The following is a 22333-nucleotide window of genomic DNA, read 5'->3' on the forward strand; positions in this document are numbered from 1 at the left end:
TTCCTTCCGCAAAATCTATATTAATCTGATCTTAAGTGAGTGCAAACAGCTAATTGTATCATTATCTTTTGTAGAATACTGTGAGGTCACAGGCAGATCTAGGTGCAGAATGAACCTCCTAGAGTTGAATACATTGCTCCGAACGGTGAGTAAATCCTGCATAATTTTTCTTAATTCTTTGCTTTACATAGGGTTGTCCGATGATGATTAAGGACAACGTGCTATATTCTGGTACATCCTAAAGTATTGAACTACAATGCTATCATTTGAAGTCATAAAAAATATATCCATGATGATTGTGATAATGTACTTGTGATCCAACACATTTCTCTAGTGCTGTTAGTTCATTCCTAATATCTACCCTACCAAAGGAGTATTCTGTTTCATGATAAATGTGCATTTGCTGAGAATAATCATTGATTGGCATGATTTTTGTCATAAAAAGTTGTTCTGAAGGTTAATTAGATGGGTCATCAAATTGTTCTGAGAACTGAAAAACTCAGATTTATTCTAAAGTGGTAGCTGTCAGCTTCTCTGAGTAGTTAACAAGAATCAAATGTACAATAATTAATTGAGGAAAACAGGACACATGGCAGTTAAAGTCTGAAGCAGTAAACCTTGGGACAGTCACTTCCTTTCTGCTATCTATCTCACAGCGTAATTGGGTGGAAAAATAGAAGGAGGAAGCACAACATACATTATCTTGAGCCCCTGAATGAAAAATAAGGGTATAATTCAAACAAACAAACAAACATAATAGCAAAGAAAAAAAGCAGTAAATGAGCAGGATAGGAGTATACTTTGCTGGCCATTGGCGGAAAGAAAAGGAGAAACCCATCAGCCTAGAAAAAGGACATATGGAGGCAGGCCTGGTCTTGTGAAGAGACAGATATCAGTCTAACAAATTGATGCTTTATAACTGATCATGTCCTTTGCAGAAGCCATTTTGTGAATGGATATGGTTTTCAGGGAGTCTTTTTATGAAAGAACCCACCACATGTTCTCAACATTTCAGTGCCCTGTAGCTGAAAAAGACAGGAGACCCTTGGCTTATAGCAAACCAGGCCATCATGTTATGTCCAACAAATCATAGTTGTGAAAACCATAATTCAACATCAAGCACAAATGCAGCCAGTGAGTGCCTTCACCCTTGTTAAATAGTCCCATAAATAACTTGATCCAAGTTATGAGCTGATTGTGCTCTATCATTTGATCAGTATGAGCTGATTGTGCTCTATCATTTCCCCTCTTCAGGGCTAAAAACAGCTTTAGGAATAGGGGAATTTTGATTAGGAAATGGCAGAGAAAAATGTGTTAATATCCCCCCTGCCCACCCTCCCCCAGCATCGCTACTTTAATGAAACAAAGCTCTGCCTCTGCAGATATCTTTCAGTAAAAAGAAACAAATTTAGTCTGATCGTAGGTCTCTGGTATCACATATATTTTGGCTAGAAATGTCATGCAGAGGCAGGTTTTTTTCAATTATTACTATAGGTGTATTCCCCACATTTGCTTTCAGCAAAAAGAATTTGCAAAATCTGTTCAATCAGAAGTGATAATGGCAAGTATGTAGACCATCAACTCCCAGAATCATGAGCAATAGTGACAGTGGCTACTTCCAGAGTTCTGGAAGTTAAAGTCCACCCATCAGGGCATTGCCCATATTGGGGAATGCTTATGTAGATCCACTATTGAAAAGGAGAGGCTTTTTCAAACCACCTTTAACCACTTTTAAACCTCATATTGTTTAACTATGAGAGCCAGAATTACATCTATGAGATGTAGTGGTTAAGGTGCTGGACTAGAAACCAGGAGATTGCAAGTTCTAGTCCTCCCTTAGGCATGGAAGCCAGCTGGGTGATTTTGGGCAGCCACTATCTCTTGGCCCAGCCTACCTCACTGGGTTGTTTTTGTGGTGAAAATAGGGGGAGGGAGCATTATGTATGCCACCTTGAGTTATACAAAATAAAGGTGGGATATAATTCAAATAAATGAATAGGTCCTCACATTTAATCTAGAGTCTTATATATGTACCCCAAATCTGAAAGCATTCCAAAGAGTTCTGTATTACATGCTTATACAGCAGAATTTTAGGGGTGTATTTGATGGTTGGTGTGTATTTTGCAGAGAAAAAAAAACATTCACAAAGAAAGCCTGGTGAATATTTGTAGAGAAACAGATATAAACGCAAGTACTCCATTTGTTTGAATGACTTTTAACAAAGTTTGGAACTAATGTTTTCCAGTAGGCAACCTAATCCTGTAAATAGGAAAAGGCAACACAAGTCTCCTAATTTTATTTTATTTTATTATTTTACTTTTTCTCTTTTTGCAGGAGTCCTGTTGAAATGGCATTAACTGCTGTGATTGTCTCCATATGCATAGCTTTCCTGGATACAGGATGGGCAACAAAACCCACAACCTATCATAGTATTTGCAAACTAGTGAGTCTTCTGCAAACATGAAATGACTTTGGGCTTCTAGAAAAATGATGGGGAGAGGAGAGAGATTTATTTAAATGGTAGTGGCTGCAGCAGCATATTAGTTCCAAGAGTTTGATCCAAATGTCAACAATTCCAAGAATCCAAAAATTACCCTAACAGATTAGGATGTTCAACTGTTTTGTTTACCTTTTCATTTTGCAGATGATCTTTAAAAGTACAATTAATTTAGTTTCTTTATGGATCTGAATTTTACATTTTTAGGGTGGGGTAGAGAGAAGGGGAAGATTTTTTTAATGTAGGGATAGAGAATCTGTCACTCTCCAGCTGTTGTTGGACATCAACAAAATCTGAAGCGTGTCTGGTTCCCCATTTCTTTTAGTTACATAGGTCCATCATCCTATTTTCCTCATCATCTTAGTCCAGTATAAGAACAGGTGCTACTGCTGCTTTGTCATAATGGAGTGCACTTCCGTATGTTTTCATCTGGGATCAAAAAAAATTCTAGTGTAAGTGTTCATATCACAATGCAGGGGGAGCTTAATATAATGTACTACTTGAGTCCCTGATCCACCCCAATTTAGCCAAGTCTCATCAGTAGAGACTCATCAGTTAATGTGGATGGGGCCAGTAAGTCAGTGCTCAAATTCTTTTTCCTATTCCTATAACTTATTACTGGTGACATGATTGTATGTAAAAAGTCCCAATATGCTCTACTATGGTTTAGATGGCTATGGATAAAAATAAAGTATGCACAGGAGGGGGAATCTGTCACTGAACAGTTACCAGTCACTTTCCCATGATGTTTAGGCTACTGGGAAATGTAATTAAGCAATATCTGTAAGGTCATTGATTTCTATTGTGGGAGGTGGTTACAGGTTCAAACGTTCAGAAAACACCAGTGTAAAATGATTTCTTGAAATATTGGAGTCATTTATTAGAGGTTTTCCTTGAGTTATCCTGCTATAGAAGTTGATTTGTAACAAAAATAGCAAATCATGATTATTTACTTCAGTATGCAGTTTCAAGGTTTTATAGGTCAAGGCATAGGAGATATATATATATATATAGTATAGTATAGTATAGACAAAATCACTCTATTTTTATTTATTGAATTTATATGGCTGTCCATCTCACAAAAAGTGGGTGGCATACAACAATCAATAAAAACAATAAATATATTAAAAAGTCATTATTAAAAATATAAAACAGTCATTATAAAATAAAAACCACAGAGCACAGGAGTAAATATCAGCCACAGTGATGGAGCCATCGTAAAATTTCACTGGTCTCCTGGGACCCCCCAGGCCTGATGACAAAGCCAGGTCTTGAAGGACTTCCTGAACATTAACAGGGATGGAGTTAACCTCACTTGGGGGCAGGGGAGAATGTTCCAAAAGATAGGCGCCACAGCAGAGAAGGCCTGCCTCCTGGGACCCACCAAGCATAGATCCCTAGCAGATGGAACCCACAGCATGCCTTCTCTACCATACCTGATGGGATGGGCAGATAAATGGGGAGAGGCGGTCCCTCAGATATTATCAAATCAGCCATGCTCTATATTGAACATCATTCCAAAATCAATATTTGAATTCATTTGCTGCAGTAGTATCACACAGAGGATTTTTAAAGAAGTACTTTATGATACCTCCAGGGCTGCTTACTTAGGATATGTAGCAACAACTGCATCTTTATAACTTTTATTGTTTATCTTCTAATTAAAATCACACAATCCCTCTCAGACATACACACGCATACAGATGCACACCAAGTGAAAGCTCATCTAGACAGACTAGGATTCAGTTCCAGGTGAATCAAGGCAGAAAACACAATATGCATGGCACCTCATTATATGTAATCACTCTGAAGTTATACTGTTGCCATCCACTTTCATAACTTCCAGCAAGACTTGGCCAGTCCCATCTTAGTACTTTTTTTACACTTCCCATTACTTTTCTGCTTGAGCACCATCATGTAATCCAGTTCATACAGAAACAATATCTTGTTCTGAAAGAATCATGGAATTATGGAGTTAGAAAATATCACAAAATTTATCTAGTTCAACTGTTAGCAATGTGCTGGAAAATCAATTAAACCATCCTTTGAAGGTGCAGCTAGCCAGCTACTTGTGGACATACTTTGCTGTAGTGGAATCCATATTATACTTTAAAAACTTTTCAGTGGAAGTGTCATACAGAACATAACACTACTAATAACATGGTAATAATAAGTAGACCTCAATTAGCAACCACAATTGGGAGCAGCAACTTGGTTAAGTGAAACAGTTGCTAAGTGAAACTGCGACTGTGCTTACGAACTTACTTCAGCTTTCCTTTGCTTTATAGACCTGCAAAGGTTGTAAGTGAGATTTGGTTGCAAAGTTACTTTCTCATCACTGTCGTAACTGCAAAAGGTCACTGTACAAGGCAGTCGCTAAACGAGGACTACCTGTAGTAGCAAAAGGCCAGGAAATGTTTCTGGATAACAAATATACCATGTGATAATAACAACACAATAATTTTTTCCAAATTGTTCAAGCTTGCTTGGCTATTCAAAATACAGAGTTTACAATAAGGGGTAATATGGCAGCTTTTTCAGCATGGTACTCAGATACCTTGCAAATCCCAGATTTCCCAACCTTTATCTGTGCTGACTGAAAATTCTGAAAGTTGTCATCCCAACGTATCTAGAAGGCACCAGGTTGAATAAGATTCTTCTATGGCATTTTACCATAGATACAAAAATGTTTATCTTTTGGAATCTTAAGCTCTGTTTATGCATTAGTTATGTTTAACACATACATGATATAAGTACAGTGGGGTTGTATTACTTGTATTATTCTTGGCTTTACTTAATTGAATCAGTCCAACTATTAGCATAAGACTCATAAGCATGATTTGCTCTATGTAGGGACTCAACGGATGGGATCAAATTAAATATATTTTCCTCTAAATTTAATTCCATTTGAGATAATGGTGTATGACATATAGTATGGTATGGTATAGTACAGCATGGCTTGAGCATCTGGTCTCATCATTTCCTATCTGTTTCTTGCTGCAGAAAAAGAGAACTGCAGATTGCAATGGGAGGAGGCTGAGTTCTGTCCTAGAAGATTTGCCTGCTGGGATAGAGGAACTCTTCCTGGATGCCAATGTTATACAAACTCTTTCAAATGCATCTTTCATACAATACCAGGTCCTACAGAACCTCAGTCTGCGTGCAAATGGGTTGGAACTCATTGAACCTGGGGCTTTTCTTGGCATTAGGAATCTTAGTCTGCTAACTGTGGCAAACAATTTCCTCTCCCTCAGTTATTCTGTGACAGCAGCTGCTTTATGGACTTTGACTTCTCTGAGGAAGCTGGACCTCTCTGGAAACCAGCTTACTGAGCTTATGATGGGCAGTCTGATCGAGCATTTGTCCTCTCTAGAATCCTTGTCGGTAGCGAGAAATGCTATCATGAGGCTAGATGACTCTCACTTCAGAAACCTGCCCAAGCTGCACCATCTGGATTTGCAGCAGAACTATATCTTTGAAATTGAGGCTGGGGCTTTTGAAAGCATGCCAGCACTGCAACAGCTTAACCTGGCCTACAACTACATCCCTTGTATTGTGCAGTTTGACTTGGCCCAACTTCAGGTGTTAAATGTTAGCAATAACCATATTGAATGGTTCTTGTCTGCAGAGAATGATGCTTCTTTTGAACTGGAAACACTAGATCTTTCCTACAATCAGCTTCTATTCTTCCCACTACTGCCCAAGTTAAATAAATTGCAGACTTTGCTGCTGACACACAACCACATGAATTTCTATGGCAAATTTTTCAATGATTCAAAGAGCTCAGTTCAATTGCTATTCCTAGATGGCAATATCACTAACATCACCAACCAAGAGCTCTGGGAAGAAAACAGCCATGGCAATCTCTCTTCCTTAACATTTCTGGATATGAGCTGGAATGAGTTCTCTTACCTTCCAGACCACTTTTTTGAAGGGTTAATTTCCCTTGTTTATCTGAACCTCAGTCACAACTGCTTAAAGACACTGAACATAGAGGATAGGGAAGTGCTAAATACTCTCATTGACTTGGATCTCAGCCACAACCTGCTTTCAGAGTTACAGATGAATTTGGATCCTGGAGGTAGCTTAACCAACCTCAGAAAATTTAATCTTAGCACCAACAATCTGCATGGCTTGCCACCTCAATTCTTTATCTACGTAACAAAAATCACTACAATTGACATCAGTAAAAACCCAATCCAGATCTGTTCTCCACATAGTGCTACAAGTCCTGATTGTGTAACTTTTAATTATGCTAATTCCTTAAGGAACCTTATACTGTCTGGCTGTAACTTAAGCCTGTTGCACTGCCATTTCTTTAAGGGGACTTCCCTGATGTATTTAGATCTTTCTAATAATCCTAGGTTGTTTATCAGTGGCTTGGGAACTCTGAAAGATATTGCTCCGTCTGTTCAAGTACTCTGTCTTAGGAATACTGGTCTCTCTGCTGCAGGTACAAAGATGGACTTTTCTGCATTTCAGAAGCTGGTAAATCTGGATCTGTCTGGAAACAGTTTGGTATACTTTCCAGAATCCTTAATAGACCTTAAACTTTATACTCTAGATCTCAGGATGAATTTCTTCCATACCCTACCTCAGTACTTCATGGAAAGGCAACTTGGAAAGAGTTTGCATGTGATCTACCTCAGTGAGAATCCTTATGACTGCTGCAAACTGAGTTGGTGGGATACTCTGCACAGCCAGGGAACTATACGCATTGGAGACATGAGTGACGTCACCTGCAATTACTCCTCCAGAGTCATCAGCGCTACAAATATACCTGAATCAGTTCACCATGATTGTAGGTGGCTAACAGCTAATATGACTTTGTTGTATCTGGTGCTTATCCTTCCGACCTGTTTGACCCTGCTGTTTACTTTTGCCATCATCTTTTTAATTTTCAGGCAAAAAATTCTTCAAATGCTAAAAAGCAGGCATAGGAAACCCAGCCCATACTGAAATTTGGTGGCAGAAAGAAGCAGTCTAATGGCACCCGATACTGTAATGGGTTTAGAAGGTTAGATGTCGCAGTCACAGGTTTAGTTCTGGCAAGCCATAACTTGAAGTAATGGTTTATATGTCCAGACATGGCCAAATTATATGTCCAAACACATAATTGGTAGGCAGCAAAAACCATAAAACAGTAATATGGGTTAAATTAATAATAGGAAGAAAAGTCCTTAACAGTTGGAAGAAGCATATATAAGAGATTTATACTGGGAGTAAGCCATGACATTTGAATAAATCCAACTCTAGATGCAGCTTCTTGGGCAAATCTTTGAACTTAGTCTATACAGTACTCTAATCTTTCTCAGATATTATGGCCAAGCTTTATCCTATGACTCTTTATGAATTCATTCATAATTTATGAAAAATTATTGCTATCTTCAGTGTTTGGATTAGGCAATGTATTTTTTTTTCTGAGAATGAGAAAGTAGCACAATGATTTTTCATCTCAGATTTAATCACATTTCAAAAAATAAATGTACAATCCTATGTGTTGAATGGTATATTGAGAATACTGCTGATTTGATAGCATAGAACCCGAAGAAAGGAAAGAGATACGTGAAGGAACAACCAGCTTCCTGTACCTAGTGCTTTTTACATGTATTGAGACTATAACTTCCAGATTCCTCTGGCTTAGAATTCTGGTTCCAACTCACCTCCAGGGCACCTGACTGTGGAAGGTTACAAGTGATAATGCCTACATCATTTTTAGTAGGGCAATTGCTTTCCACATTGATGTGCCCTAGCAGACCTCATTAATCCTATTTTTCTTTAAATAGATTTTTTTTCAATTTTATAAAACCCAGTAATATCAATCCTGAGAGTTGAATTCTTGGAGTCAGTGCAGAAAGTGGACTGTGTTCCCCACCCTGCTATGTTCCGTTCTATGCAAAATAGATCTACCCCGGTATTCCACTTCATATATGAACAAACACATACCTGCCTGTTGCCCTGTATGTTCTGTTTGATTTTCAAAGTGTAAGATCCTGACTGCCTGTGATAATAATTCGCAAAGGAGACACCTGCAGAATAATTTTGTTTAAAACAGCTGGTTTCTAGGCCCCTCTCCTTTCTTGTATAGATGAGTTACGTATGAAAATCTGACATCTGCTTAAAAGAAAGAAACCCAAGAAATCTGAATGGAGAATTTTTCCAGTAGCATTAGGGTTTCTGAGTCCCATGGGCCTCATTTCCTCCACTGCTATCCAGTGCTCCATATTCATCTCCAGTGACTGGTTAGTAAAATAACAGAGACATACTATAACATCTTTCTAAAAGGAACATACGTTTAGAAAAAGGTCACAGATGTTCTAGTTTCACTGAACTTTTACAATTTGGGTATGATCTGCTGTAGGTATAATGTTTTTGTGTCCATTAAATGTACAGAGATACTGTACTATTAGTGTGTTGGTGTATATTGCTAACTTTTACTATTTAAACTAAAAAACTCTTAATGACAAAAGAAAAATATTGTATCATGCTAAATTATACATACACACACAGACACATATAGTTTGTTGAATAGGGCTAAAGTCACAATAGCTTGACCATTACATGATGCTAAGCCATACAGAAATTTAGAGATTCAGCATGCTGGAACCATGGAGATCCTGGTTCAAGTCTACCTTCAGCCATAGAAACACACTGCACCTGTTTCTACAACAGACTTAACTGGATCAAAAGGATATTAATATATGTTAATATGTTATAGGAGTACCAAATTTAGCCAGGAATTTAAATTAGACCTTATTTTTCTCACTTGAAAGCTTTGCTTTGGCTGTATTTCTGTAAAATGATCTTTCTAGATTTTTTTTTACAAGCAATACAAATTATTTTTATCTCTTTTATTATGGGTGCTGCTGCTTTAAAATGTGTTTAACATTATTTTACAACTCAGTGAATTAACTTACATTAAACTTTCAGTCAGGGTTCAGGCCTGGGTATGGGACCAAGATGGACTGGCTGCACTCTTGGATGAACTCTGGCAGGAGCAGGATGGGGGTGGTGTGTCCATTTTTGCTCTTCTTGACCTCTCCGCAGCCTTTAATACCATCTATCATGGTGTCCTTCTGGGGTGGCTCTGGGAGTTGGGTGTTGGTGATACAGTGTTGTGTTGGTTCTCCTCCTTCCTCTGAGATCAATTCCCTTTGGTACTGATGGGGACGGGGGAGAGATCCAGCCTGCCGCACCTCCTTTGCAGGGTGCTGCAGGGCTCAATCCTTTCTCCCCTTCTGTTTAACATCTACATAAAGATGCTGGATGAGCTCGTCCCACAGTTTGGGGTGAGGTATCATCAGTATGCTGACAATACTCAGCTTTATATCTCCACCCCAGGTTGTCTGAATGCCATGGAGGTTTTGTCTCAGTGCATGTAGAATGTGGGGGTCTGGATGGGATGCAACAGACTTCAGCTGCACCCAAGCAAGACTGTGTGGATCTGAGTTTTTGGATCTCCTGGTTGCAGGGACCTTCCATCTTTGATTCTGGGTGGGGTGGCACTGCCTCAGACCTAGTGTGCAATATGGGTGTCCTCCTGGACTCACGACTCCTTCTTGAAGAGCAGGTGGCAGCTGTGGCTAGGAGGGCCTTTGCACAGCTTTGGGTAGGTGTCAGTTGTGCCCATTCCTAGACTGGGGAGCCCTGCTCACAGTCACTCATGCCCTCCAGACTAGACTATTGCAATGTGCTCTACATGGGGCTGCCCTTGAACAGCATTTGGAAGCTTCAGCTCATGCAAAATGTGGCAGCATGGGAGTTAATTATTCAGTGTGTGACACTACTGCTTGGTGAGATGCATTGGCTCCTAGCATGCTTCCAGGTGCAATTTAAGGTACTGTTAGTCACCTTTACATCACTTCATGGCTTGGGACCAGGTAACTCGTGGGACTCTCTCTCCCGAGTTGTTTGTACCCAATCCATCTGGTAAGGGGCATGCAGAAGGGGCATGCTCTGGGTGCCACCCGTTAAGGAGTGTCAACTGGCAGGGCTCAGGAAGAGAGCTTCTTTTGCCATGGTACCTGCCTTTTGGAACATCATTCCCTTTTTGATTAGCTTAGCCCCGACCCTGCTGACCTTTCACAACGCTCTGAAAACTTGGTTTTGTGCCTGTGCCTGAGCCCCTGGGTGTGTGATATCTCTTTGTCAATGGTCATTTTGTGATGCTTGGCTGCTATGTGTTTTTATTTTTATATTATGCATTTTATCTGTTTTATCTATTTTATTGTAAGCTACCTAGATTCATGTATGTAGATGGGAGGCTATATAAAAAGGAAAAAGTTCAAAGCAACTGAACTGCAAGGTAGTCAAGAAAAATATGACAGAACTGCTTATAAACTGCTTATTTTTTCAGTCCCAGCTGAAAAATACAGGCATCTATCTAGCAAAATGGGTTCATTTTGGTGGACTGAATTCTGATCGGCAAAAGAGCACTTTTCAAAGAAGTGTAAAGTCTGCCTTATGAAGGTTATCAATTTAAGAACAGGTAGATTCATATGTGTTTTTCTGTATGAGACTTTTCCTATTGTGGCTTAATGCCAGCAGTTGGTGCTGTGGGACAGAATTAAGCTGCCACTGTCTGAGGAAAGCAAACAAGCAGTTATTCTGTAAATGTGGATCACTGTTGCCTCTTTGAGGCCTTCCTGTGGTGGAGGTTTGCTTGCAGGAAAACCACATGCTGAGTAAACCTCAGCTCTTATTCTGATGAATACACATCCTGAAGATGAGTAGATGCATCTTAGTTCATCTTTTATTTCTGAAATATGGGGTCATGTTTCCCGTTACCAAGATATGTCAGTACAAGCAAAAGAGAGAACAATTTATGACACTCACTTTTTACCTGACTTTACCTATTTCTTGGTAACTGTAAGATAACACAACTGAAAAGTAATGATTTTTCCTCAGAAGAATAAACAATACTTTGAATTTTTTTTTTATAAAACAGATGTGCAAGTTTATTCTACCACATATAAGAGCAACAAAGATTAACTAGTTGCTCTTTTGTTCAGGTAAAAGCAGCTTTAGTTCTGAGTATGGATAAAAGCATAGACATCTGGCACTGCCTAACAAAAAATCAGTATAACAGAGAAAAAAGGGAATGAACTTTACATTTTATCTGATCAAAATACACCAACTGAGAAACGACATCATCTACAAGGTAAGTGATGAGAAATGATCTGTGAAGGCAGCAGCTGAATAATTTAGAACCACTGCAGATACTTCTTTGCTTGCCCATTGCTCCCAGTTTATAACTTATTGTGCTGTTAGTTATCAAGACTTATCTCTGCCAGGGGTCTAATGATTTGCAGGTTCCTGGGATTCAGCTTGGGGATTAACTGTTTAGATCAGTGTTTTTCAACCTTGGCAACTTTAAGACGTGTGGACTTCAACTCCCAGAATTCCCTAACCAGCATGGCTGGCTAGGGAATTCTGGGAGTTGAAGTCCACGTGTCTTAAAATTGCCAAGGTTGAGAAATGCTGGTTTAGGTAGACACTTTTGGTCCCTTCAACAAGGTCCATTGTAGAGAAATGAAATGGTGCGTTTGCTGGTATGAATCAGTGGTATGGTTCTGCTTAGAATTAGCCTTGCCATCTAGTTCCTCATCTGGGTTTCTCAACTGTTGCTTCCTTCTGCTGTACATTATATGTGTTTGTGTGTGTGTGTGAGAGAGGGGGGGGCACATTTTTGGAAGCAAGTTGTATTTCTTTATGTGGAATGAGGCTTCTCTGAGATCTGGGGGGAAGAGTTCCCACACTACTGGCATTTTGGAGGGCTTTGAAGACTTGGTTCTTCACCCAGGCTTTTGGCTAGGGTGATTGCAGCCCCTCTGAATAATGTGTATATGCTTTTTGTTATCCAGTTTTGCCATTTTTTGCTCCTTTGTCCTTATTGTTACAGTGTTATTTTTTTCCGTGATTTTACTTCCTGTGTGAACTTCCCAGGGTTGCTGGGAGTTAGATGATGTTCGGATGTGATAAATCAATACATGGCACAAGCGCAGGACTCTGGAGAAGATTATTACATAGGTGATGGATGTGCTACAGCAAGTGAAAGACTGGGCCACTGCAAAAATTACAAAGAAATTTTTCTTATGAGTGCATCATAAAATCAAGGGTAGCATGTAAAGAAAAGCAAGATCTAGAGAACGTATTAGACTTTTACTAAACCTAATTAGCTTTTAATGTCTTAGATTACTAACACTGGAAACTGTACATGTAGACGTATGCTGTAGTACAATTAATTCACTTAAATATATTCCATGTAGTCTTACAGCTTATTTTTAGTAGTGAGCAGAGGATATTTTACAAGAAATAATAGCTATATTTGATGAGAAAGGAACAGTGCTTAGATTTTATGTTCTTCACAAAGCTGTACAAGAAAATGTAGCAGTGACAATAATTATGACTTGGTGTGTGTGTGTGTGAGTGCATGTGTACACACGCACATGTTTCCTGCCCAGCCCATTTGTGGTGAAAATGAGAATGGAGGCTTCTTACCGCAGAGATGGGATGGGTTAATTTGCATGATCACATTTAAATGAATCTCTCCTGTGCTTTAATACCTAACCTTAATAATATTTTATGTTCTGTGACTTTTGCCACAGATCTCTAGTTTCAAGTACAGACCATACTGGTACATGACTGTTCAAGTGCGTTTTGTACAGAGATGATGTTCACCAAACTAAACTTGCCCTTTTTGCATTTGGCTAACCTCAGAGGGCTGCTTCCAGTTTCCAGACCTCAACAGTCCTTTACAATATTTCAGTGGCTTTTCTCTTCAGTCTTTCTTTAGCACTTTAGTTTCTTTCTACCACAGCATTACTACTGTTTTATGTATTGCATTTCTAAAATATCCGAGAGATCAGTGCTAATGAGGAACATATAATAGATATTGCGGCTGGGCTTACACACTGCATTACATCATAAATTGATTTGTTTGGATTTTGGCTTAGTTTACCCAGCCATTGTAGTTTGTAAATCATGTGCAAAACATCCAGTTGTGGCTTATTCAATCAAACATATTTAAACAAAGTATGACTTTTCGTGATTGCATACAGAGACTTCGAGTGCTTCAAAGATAATAGTGTTATAAAACTAAAAATTTAAACACTTAAAAACAGGGGCAAACTGGCATATTCCCCATTAAATCTACCATTTACCAAGATATTATACTGGATTTACAAATGAAACTGGCTGATGTCTTAATACAGGTAGTCCTTGACTTATGACCACAACTGGGATTGGAATTTCCATTGTTAGTCGTTGTGGTTGTAAGTCAAGTCACTATGTGACCAGACCCAATTTTATGGCCATTTTTACAGCGGATGTTAAGTGAATCCAGTTTCCCCAATGGGCGTTCGTTGCTGGAAAATGGCAAAAAATGTCGAAAAACGTGATCATGTGACCGCGGGATGCTGCAACTGGTTGTAAATGTGTGTGAGGTTTGAGCCTGCTTCTGACTCTGAAAATGAAACTTATCCAGAGTCAGAAGGGGAAAACAAAACTTATCGGGGAGTACTTGGAGAAATAAAACCCAGAAGTGACTCAGCAGAGCTGGAGAAATCAGGGATACTGATTGGTCAAACTTCAGAGGGAGAATTAAATCCTCCAATCAGTGCTTGAGAAAGACGAGCACAGAAGCATGCAAATCAAAAGGCAGCCTGATTGGTTTCAGGTGAGAAAAGGCGCGGAAAGGATTGTTTTAAAAGGCAGGTGCGCCAAGAGCAAGCTGCTGGAGACAACCGATCCTTTGAGCTCACAGCACCTGTGGAAGAGCCCTTGCACAAGTCAGAAGCCTTGCCTGTAGTCAGCGTGGAACCAGAGCCAGCGCTTTCTGCTGTTGCGGACCTGCTTCCTGCACCAGCCGCTCCAGTCGAGTCTCTCCTTGCCATTCCTGCTGAGCACAGCCTCGCCTGAAGTTCCAAGCCTTCGTCACTCCAGCACAATTCAGTCTTGCCTCTAGTCCCAAGCCTTGTCGAGATGCTCCAGCCCAGTCCAGCCTTGCCTCCAGAGCTGAGCTTTGCCTAGGCGCTCCAGCCTAGTCCAGGCTTGCCTCCAGAGTCGAGCCTTGCAAAGATATTCTAGCCCAGTCTAGCCCTGCCTCCAGATTCAAGCCTTGCCTAGGTGCACCAGGCAAGTCCAGTCTTGTCTTCAGATCCAAGTCTTGCCTAGACACTCCAGCCATGTCCAGCCTTGTTTCCAGATCCAAGCCTTGCCCTGACACTTCAGCCAAGTCCAGTCTTGCCTACAGATCCAAGCCTTGCCTAGATGCTCCAGTCCAGCCTTGCCTAGCCTTTGTGTTCCAGCCTGGTCCAACCTGCATGCCTGTTCAAAGACTTGTTTGTCAAGCCTCCCCTTTGCCATGCACTCTAGCTCCTTCAAGTCTTGCAGCTTCAATCAGAAAACTAGCTGAGTTCTGCCTTGCTGTCTTGCCACAGTCTGAACCTGCAGCATTACCTGAGTATCCTTTGCAGCCTGGGTGTACTTGATTGAATTGCATTGCCTAATCTATTAGAAGGACTTTTTGTTATTGTAAATAGTTATTTCAATAAAGAATTTTAATAGTAATTCTGCCTGGCTGTCTCATAGTCTGAACAGGACAATGTGAGCTGGTTACCAAGCACCCGAAATGCGATCATGTGACTGCAGGGTGGTGGTGGTCATTTTGTGACACTCAGAAGTGCTTTACAGGCTGTAAAGCACCCATTCCAAGGCTGTTGTAACTTCAGAACATCATTAAATGAATGGCAGGAAGTTGAGGACTACCTCTAATTAAAGGGGACATTCAAATAATAAATCAGAAGAGTGATTTGAATAGCTTTATCTTCAATTTACAAACAAGATGTGTTTAACTTGTGAAGGAGTTTTTGAGAGGAGACAAAGAGAAAATGATAAGAAACAACTTGTGGGACACTATTTGAAGGGAATAAAAATCAAGATTCTTAAAAGTTAATGGAAGGAATACAAAGTGGAGTTATTTGGTGAAGCTTGAAATATATTTGTTGTTTCTGGTAGCTCTTAATGGACTTTTTTTTAACCAGGACTAAATGATGAGGCTTTAAAGATTTGTTTATAGATAAGATATGGAAAAAGTTTTGTTTTGCTGTATTTTTAGAGAAAGGGATAAGTTACTGTGTTAAAAATAAAGGAATATAAAACTGATTTGATTAAGGTTAAAATATGTATGTTATTACGTCCGGTAACTGTTAAGGGACTTTTGCTGATTACGGCCGAATGATGAGGCTTTATAATTTGTTTATTGATAAGAGATGAGATATGGGAAGAAGAGATCTTTTGTTGAAATATCAGAGAAGATGATAAGTTACTGAAGTAGTTTGTACTTGTCTTGATGGAGGCGGAAGTCATTTCTTTATATACCTTTCTTCTTCTTTTTTCTCTACACTTTTTTTTTACTTTTCATATTCTTCTTAGTTTGTATTAGTTTATCTTTGTATTTGTAAACTTCAGTAAAAATTATATATGAAAAAAGTAATGACTCCTTAAAACTCTATTTAGTAATTATCAGTTTTGATTTCTGTTTTTATTAAGAGTCCTGTGGTACTATAAAGGCAAATGCGTATTTGCAACAAAATGTTGCAGCTGAAGAATTCCTATTCAGACCTTCAGTTCTCCATTCCTCTTTCAGGATACCCCATTCCATTCTCTTCTCTGTGAATACTTTTTTCCACTTGTCTCTTTCCAACAGTCAATCAGTATCTTGTGGCCATTTGGCATTCTTAGTGTTTATTGGATTTTTTTTGTAATTCCTAAGGGTTTCCCCCAAAATATATATTTTTTGCTCTTCTGCAATCCTTAGCATCCCCCAAAGTGTGATACTTTTCTCTTCTGTGCCTAAATGGTGGAATTTTGACTACATAAGGATCCATGTTTTGGACTGAATTTGTGTTCTCTCATATGTACTGAGACTACAACTTCCAGAATTCCCCAACCTTAATATTGTTGGACATATATGATGAAATTGGCTCAGGTTCAAAAAACTTATCCCATTAGGTGTCAATACTTTGTTGTTTTTGCTTCATCAAATATGGCTGAGACTTTTTGGCTCCTCTTACTTTTTTAGTACATATCTTCTGTTTGTATATATCCTTCCTGGATTGCTGAGGATTTAGAGCATGGATGATCACATGAATGCACATAAATGAAATAATATATAAGTACAATTGCAGATATTCAGTTTTAATACCTTCAAACAATTAGGAATGATTCAGGAAATAACAGAAGCTTCAATTTTATTTTCCAACAAAATGAAGACTGATCTTTGCAATATAAAATGAAAAAAAGTACTTAGAACTACAAAGCAACTAAAATGTAAGGGCATCCTTTCCTAAATTCAGCAGCATCGGGGGTGGGAGGGACTTCAAAACAAGCAAGATGGTGAAAGTGGTGTCATAACACAAACCTGCCCCTTTTGTATATGTGCAAAAACAGAATTTCCAATTCCATGCCATGTCTACTGTATGTTTTGACCTGTCTTGCAGATGCCACTGGTTAAATTACTGTGGAACAGACTATTGACTATACATATAGTGGATTGAACTTTGTACACATTTAAAAAAGGACTAACGCATCCAAGAATAGACAGGAAACTGACATTTCAAGATGCATTCTTTTTGGTAAAAATAGTAATAAAATGTGGATTTACAGTTAGCATTCATTTTATATTTATTCTGATCAGTTATTAGACTACATTATAAGAAACCAAGTATTGTTCACAAAATAATTTTATTTTACAAGGCAACTAGAGCTTTGAGAAACAATTGAAGGAGAATATGATGAGTGAGAAGGGATATGATACTCTTCAAGTAGCTAAAGGGAAGTCCCATAGACGATAGCAAGATCTGTTCTCTATTAGTCCAGAATGCAGGAAACAGAAAAATAGACATTAAGTTAAATTTCAGTTGAATGTTAATAAAAATTTCCTAACTATAAGAGCAGTTTCACAGTGGAACCAATTATCAACCAATTACTGCATGAGCTTCACTGGAGATCCATTTTGTACAAGATGCTTTAATTTGGGTTCTTGTGCTAAACAAGGGATTGGACTTGATTGCCTAAATGATCTCTTCCAATATCAGGAATTGCTGATATTCCTTAGAAAAGATATTTTGTCAAATCAAGTAAAAAGTCACTAAGATTTATTTTTCATTTTTTTAAACAATCAGAATGTACGGTTCTTAAGGATAACAATACAAACGATTCCCAAATTACTCTATGTCCCAAACTGTGTTTTTAGTAAGTAACACAGTTCTTTTTAAGTGCAGAAATTTGTCCCAGATTTTTAAATGAGAAAACACTGCCCTCTGGAGAACAAATGCTGGAATGTTTTTAAAAAATTATACCTTGAATAGATATTATTACTGATAGGACATTGGCTTTAGATACACATTAATAATCTACAAAGATATATATTTATATATATATGGCCTCCATTTTTGCCTAAAGTACTTTAGCCCCAATTCTTCTCTTGAATAGGATCCTTTCAGTTATAACAAGACTCCCATGCTTTTGCTATTTAAAAGACTGTTACACATAGGAAGGCTGAGAATTCTGTGTGTCAAGAGTTTTGGTACTTAAAATTAGAGTCTCTTTCTTATACAATCAGTATGTCTAATCCCAATATAAATTATTTGAGGGTAAGAAGTGCCTGCCTTTCCCTCTGCAAAATTGTTTGCACATGTATAGTTTCCTCATGTTGTTATGAATATATCTAACCATATAGCAGCTAGCCCCAAGGTATGCATATGACAGAAACGAGTTGGTGGCTGTACTCACTTCATTTCTGCCAACACAGGGAACTGCTGGGACAAACAACTAAAGTTGTTCTCTCCTTTCATCTGCCAAGCAATGAGAATAATTTTAGTAATGGAAACTGCTTCTAAAATACCAAAAGGATCCCTTCAAAAAGATGCCATTGGAGTCCAGTAACACTTTAATAGTCTCCTTCCTCTGAGTGAAAATTCCTATTTCAAGAATCTTGTACATCCTGAAATGGGTTGCTTGTTTTTCATTTAAAGTATGGATGAAGAACTTGGAGTCTGCCCAACACTTAGTCAGCGTCAGAAACTGAAGTTCAACATCTGAAAGACTTAATCCCTGAGGTAAAAGGTTATAAGGGGATGGAAGAATTGGGCTTAAGAATTAACTCTTTTTTTTAGCTGATTTTAGTTTTTCTGAACATTTACTTTAGGAATTTCCTTTATTTAGAAAATTCCTGGATGAGGAAGCCTTTTTAAATCTGGAGTACTTGCCATAGACCATGCCAAAAAAGGTCTACCTTATTGATGTAATTCAAACGAAGGTTTCTGCAAACATGTGCATTTTGAGTATTGCCTGCAGGAGATATGCTTTCATACATATGGCTGAATGTACAGTTGGTTCTCCTGTGACACAGCTCCGTCCATTTTCAGCAGTTTTGCTTAGTCTCTGGGTTATGCAAGGTTCCATCAGGAGTATTGTGTTGGATCATGCACCATGCCAATGCACAAACATGGCAACTGCCATTTTGTGCTTCTGCAATGGACAAAATGGCAGCTGCCGTTCTTGCACTTCTCTCTGTAAAATTTATTTAAGTCAATGCTTACTTAATCCGGGGACTTCCTGTACAGAAGAACCTACACAGATTTTCTCAAGACATTCATGCTCTATGCACACGTTTCTGCATATTATTTTCATTTGAATATCTCAAAATATTTTAAATGCCAAAGAAAAACATATCAGCCATTTTGAGGTACAGTATGCTGCCACTGACTGATAACTTTATTCATATGTTGTTGCTATAAAACAGAAAATATATTTAATTTATAAACAGTCCCTGTAAATCCAGAGCTTAGCTGTGGATCAAAATTCATCATCTGTTTCTGTATCCCATTCACAAGCTTCAAGCTCCTTACCTTGTGGAAACTCCACCTCTACGTTGTAGATAAAATCAGGGTCATCTTTTCTTTTTCTGTTCTTTTCAAACAGCTCATCCATGATTCTTTTCCTTTGGGCTAGCTCTTCATCATTCAGTTTGTTTAGGTCCTCTTCTGGATCAATTGTTTCCTTCTGCTCAACTTGCTTCAAACTCTGACTCAAAGTTTGGCCTTGCAGGTGGCATCTCAACAAATAGTGTAACCTTTTTAGCTGCTCCAGTGACACCCCTTCTAAATATGTCTTGTGCCGAGGATTATTCTTTAGCTGCTCTGCTGCTCTGCTACAGTCTGTACCAAAGGCCAAAATAATGATTATACTTTTAAAAATCTCCAAAGGAATTTGAGAAATATGCATTTGAAAGGCTTTCAATAAAACAAACTTGAAACTTATTTCCCTCTTACCACCTGTGTTATCAGAGATTAACACTTGGCCACAGATGCATATTCGTAAGGTGCACATTGATTCAACATAAATCTGGCAGAATTCTGGAATTATTTGGGCTATGCAAATATTAATGTTTTATAAAGCAAAGATGCCAAAATTGGGATTACTGCTGAAGTGAACAGCCCTAGGCCTTTGAAAAGATATGACATTGCAAAACTTTTAGCAACAGTTGCTTCATGAAGCATCTTTCTAAATGGTTCCCAAAGTTTTACTATTTATGGACTGGATGCATTGAGGACAAGCTCAGGTCAGTCCCACTGCTCTATGAAAACAGCTGACTTCTTTTAGAAATAGGGTCATGCTATGTACAGTTTTATATTGTCCTAGTACACACGTCTCTTGTAAATATAGATAATAAAATCAAATTTATTAAATGAAACGAGCGAAGTATGGGAACTTAATGAAACAATTCCTTTCCCAAATAAATGCAGTCAAATAGGCATTAGACGTGACATGGTATGTGCATTAAATGTGAAGTAATTGATTACAAGTAGACAACATTGTATATGTTATGTGCTCTAATCCACCTATGCTTAGGGAAAAACCTGTCTTCTGTAAACCAAGTAGCTCACTATCCAGAAGTTGGGTTTGCTAATTTCTTATGGAGTATGTATTATTTTGAGCACAGGAACATGCATCAGATCAAAAGTGCTCTTGTACAGCATCCAGTTTCCTATAGAGATTGAGTGAATGCTGATGGGAAGCCCACAAGGAAAATATAGGAGCAACAGCCTATTCTTATGGTTGTTCTCTAGCAAACGGTATTAATTAATTAATTATAAGACCGACCATCTTTAAACCAGAACTCTGGACGGCTCACAACCATACTGTAAAAACAATTATCATCCAAAAAGAAAAAAAGAAAAAAAGAAAAAGAAAAAAAGAAAAAAAGAGTCATACTACCCCTCACTTTGGGGCTAACATAGGCATTGAGAAAACACCAGTGGTAAGTTTGGAATATATCAATGCTATACCTGAGAACTTGAAGAAATTCCGGATAGGTATGATGCGCTTGCGCATATTGTTCTTAAACCGATCTTCATAAATTAAAACAATTGATGGAGGCTGTAACTGGATGCCACACTTTTTGGCAACATATGACATCCCAGCTCCTGCTCTACAGCTCAATTAGAAGAGGTCCCAACCATTTACGCCCGAGTGTTGTTTTAAGAAAACTATTCTCGGGACAAGGCAGCACTGTATTTAAAAGGAGCACCGCGCGATTCTTGGCGGTTTACTGGAGCGTTACGCGTAGCGTCGTTTGCCGAGAAGTTAGGGTCCCGGCAGGTAGGCAGAAGGCTTCGTATGGGGCCTCATTCAGCACCGCTCCAAGTTGCACTTTTCTGCCGCTTCGTCGGTCCAGGAAGCAAGACGCCGGCCTGCTGTTCTCGCTTGCCGGCCTGTCCGCCGGCAGCCCTCGCTCAGAGCGACGCTAAGCACCAGGCGACGAAAAAAGGCGAGCGCGAGCGGCCCAGGGGCGCGAGAAAGGAAGGGAAAGGAAGCCTCGTAGTGAGGAGAGCGGGCTGTGGGGCCAGGCAGATGCGCGCTGGAGACAGGATGGGTGGCCGACCGGCGGCGCTCCTGCCTACCCGGAAGAAGCTGCCACTCAGGACGGATGAAAGCTGCGCGCCGTAGCTCAGCTCCGCTTCCGCCTGTGTCGGTTGAATCCTCTCGCTCTGTTCCCGCAACTTCCTGGAATCGTTCAGGTATGCGGGTTTCCTTATAAAGAGACGCCGGGACGCGAGCGGAGCCCCCCCTTGCTGGGAGGAGCAAACGAGGACCATTCAATCGCGGCAAGAATTCGTCTGCAGGTGCTTGAAGGCACGCAGCGTCCACCCGCTATCATAACGTTTTAGAAACCAAGGGAAGTCGTCTCCAGGTACCTTAATGGGGACCACTTAAATGGCGTGAAAGAGTGTGCAGTTTTTTTAAGCTCTCCAGAACTCTTCAGGCAGGGAAGGGGTTACTAAAAGTCATTCTGGAAAGCTCAAATCTACATCATAACCAGTTTGTGCCCTTTGAGTTGGTCCTAAAAGCGTTATCAGACTATGGACTTTTTTAAAAAATAGATTGACATTACTGTAATTACTCCTTATTGCATTGAACAGTTGGGTTAACTCAAAATAGCAGAGTCTGCTGGCCCTTAAAAGGCGCAGCAGTCGTTTTGTCCTCCGCGCATCGCTCTCCCTTTCCCTTCCGTCGCTCCAATTGATCCGCTCGACACTGTAACTGGGCGTAGCAGCCACATCAGGTCCCTCGGCATTGTTGTCTAAGAATTCGCCTGTAATGGAAGAAAACTTGCAAAGATTTGTGGCGCCTTCAGGGCTCTTCTTTGCTCGCCGCTCTCGACTTTTTCAGTTCTCCGTGGACTTTTTAGGTAGCGGGAAACAGGTGTTACAGTAGATACTGTTTTATCTGCTATGTTTTTCAGTCTGGCGGAGGTGGGACACTCCTAAG

At 39.4% G+C, this 22333-nt stretch overlaps 2 protein-coding genes across 2 annotated transcripts; one reads left to right on the plus strand and one right to left on the minus strand.

Moving 5' to 3' along the window:
- On the plus strand, positions 1-8890 carry NRROS (negative regulator of reactive oxygen species). Its single transcript, XM_063306775.1, has 3 exons — positions 1-145; positions 2335-2443; positions 5501-8890. Exons 2-3 carry the CDS (start codon positions 2348-2350, stop codon positions 7454-7456), a joined length of 2052 nt encoding a protein of 683 aa, XP_063162845.1. The 5' UTR covers positions 1-145; positions 2335-2347; the 3' UTR covers positions 7457-8890.
- A 7842-nt stretch (positions 8891-16732) lies between these two features.
- Positions 16733-21732, minus strand: CEP19 (centrosomal protein 19). Its single transcript, XM_063306776.1, has 2 exons — positions 20851-21732; positions 16733-19719 (listed from the first exon to the last, which is right to left on the minus strand). Exons 1-2 carry the CDS (start codon positions 20978-20980, stop codon positions 19358-19360), a joined length of 492 nt encoding a protein of 163 aa, XP_063162846.1. The 5' UTR covers positions 20981-21732; the 3' UTR covers positions 16733-19357.
- Between the last annotated feature and the right edge of the window lie 601 nt (positions 21733-22333).

This window comes from Candoia aspera, chromosome 6 (assembly GCF_035149785.1).
Source record: "Candoia aspera isolate rCanAsp1 chromosome 6, rCanAsp1.hap2, whole genome shotgun sequence".
Lineage (NCBI taxonomy): Eukaryota > Metazoa > Chordata > Lepidosauria > Squamata > Boidae > Candoia > Candoia aspera.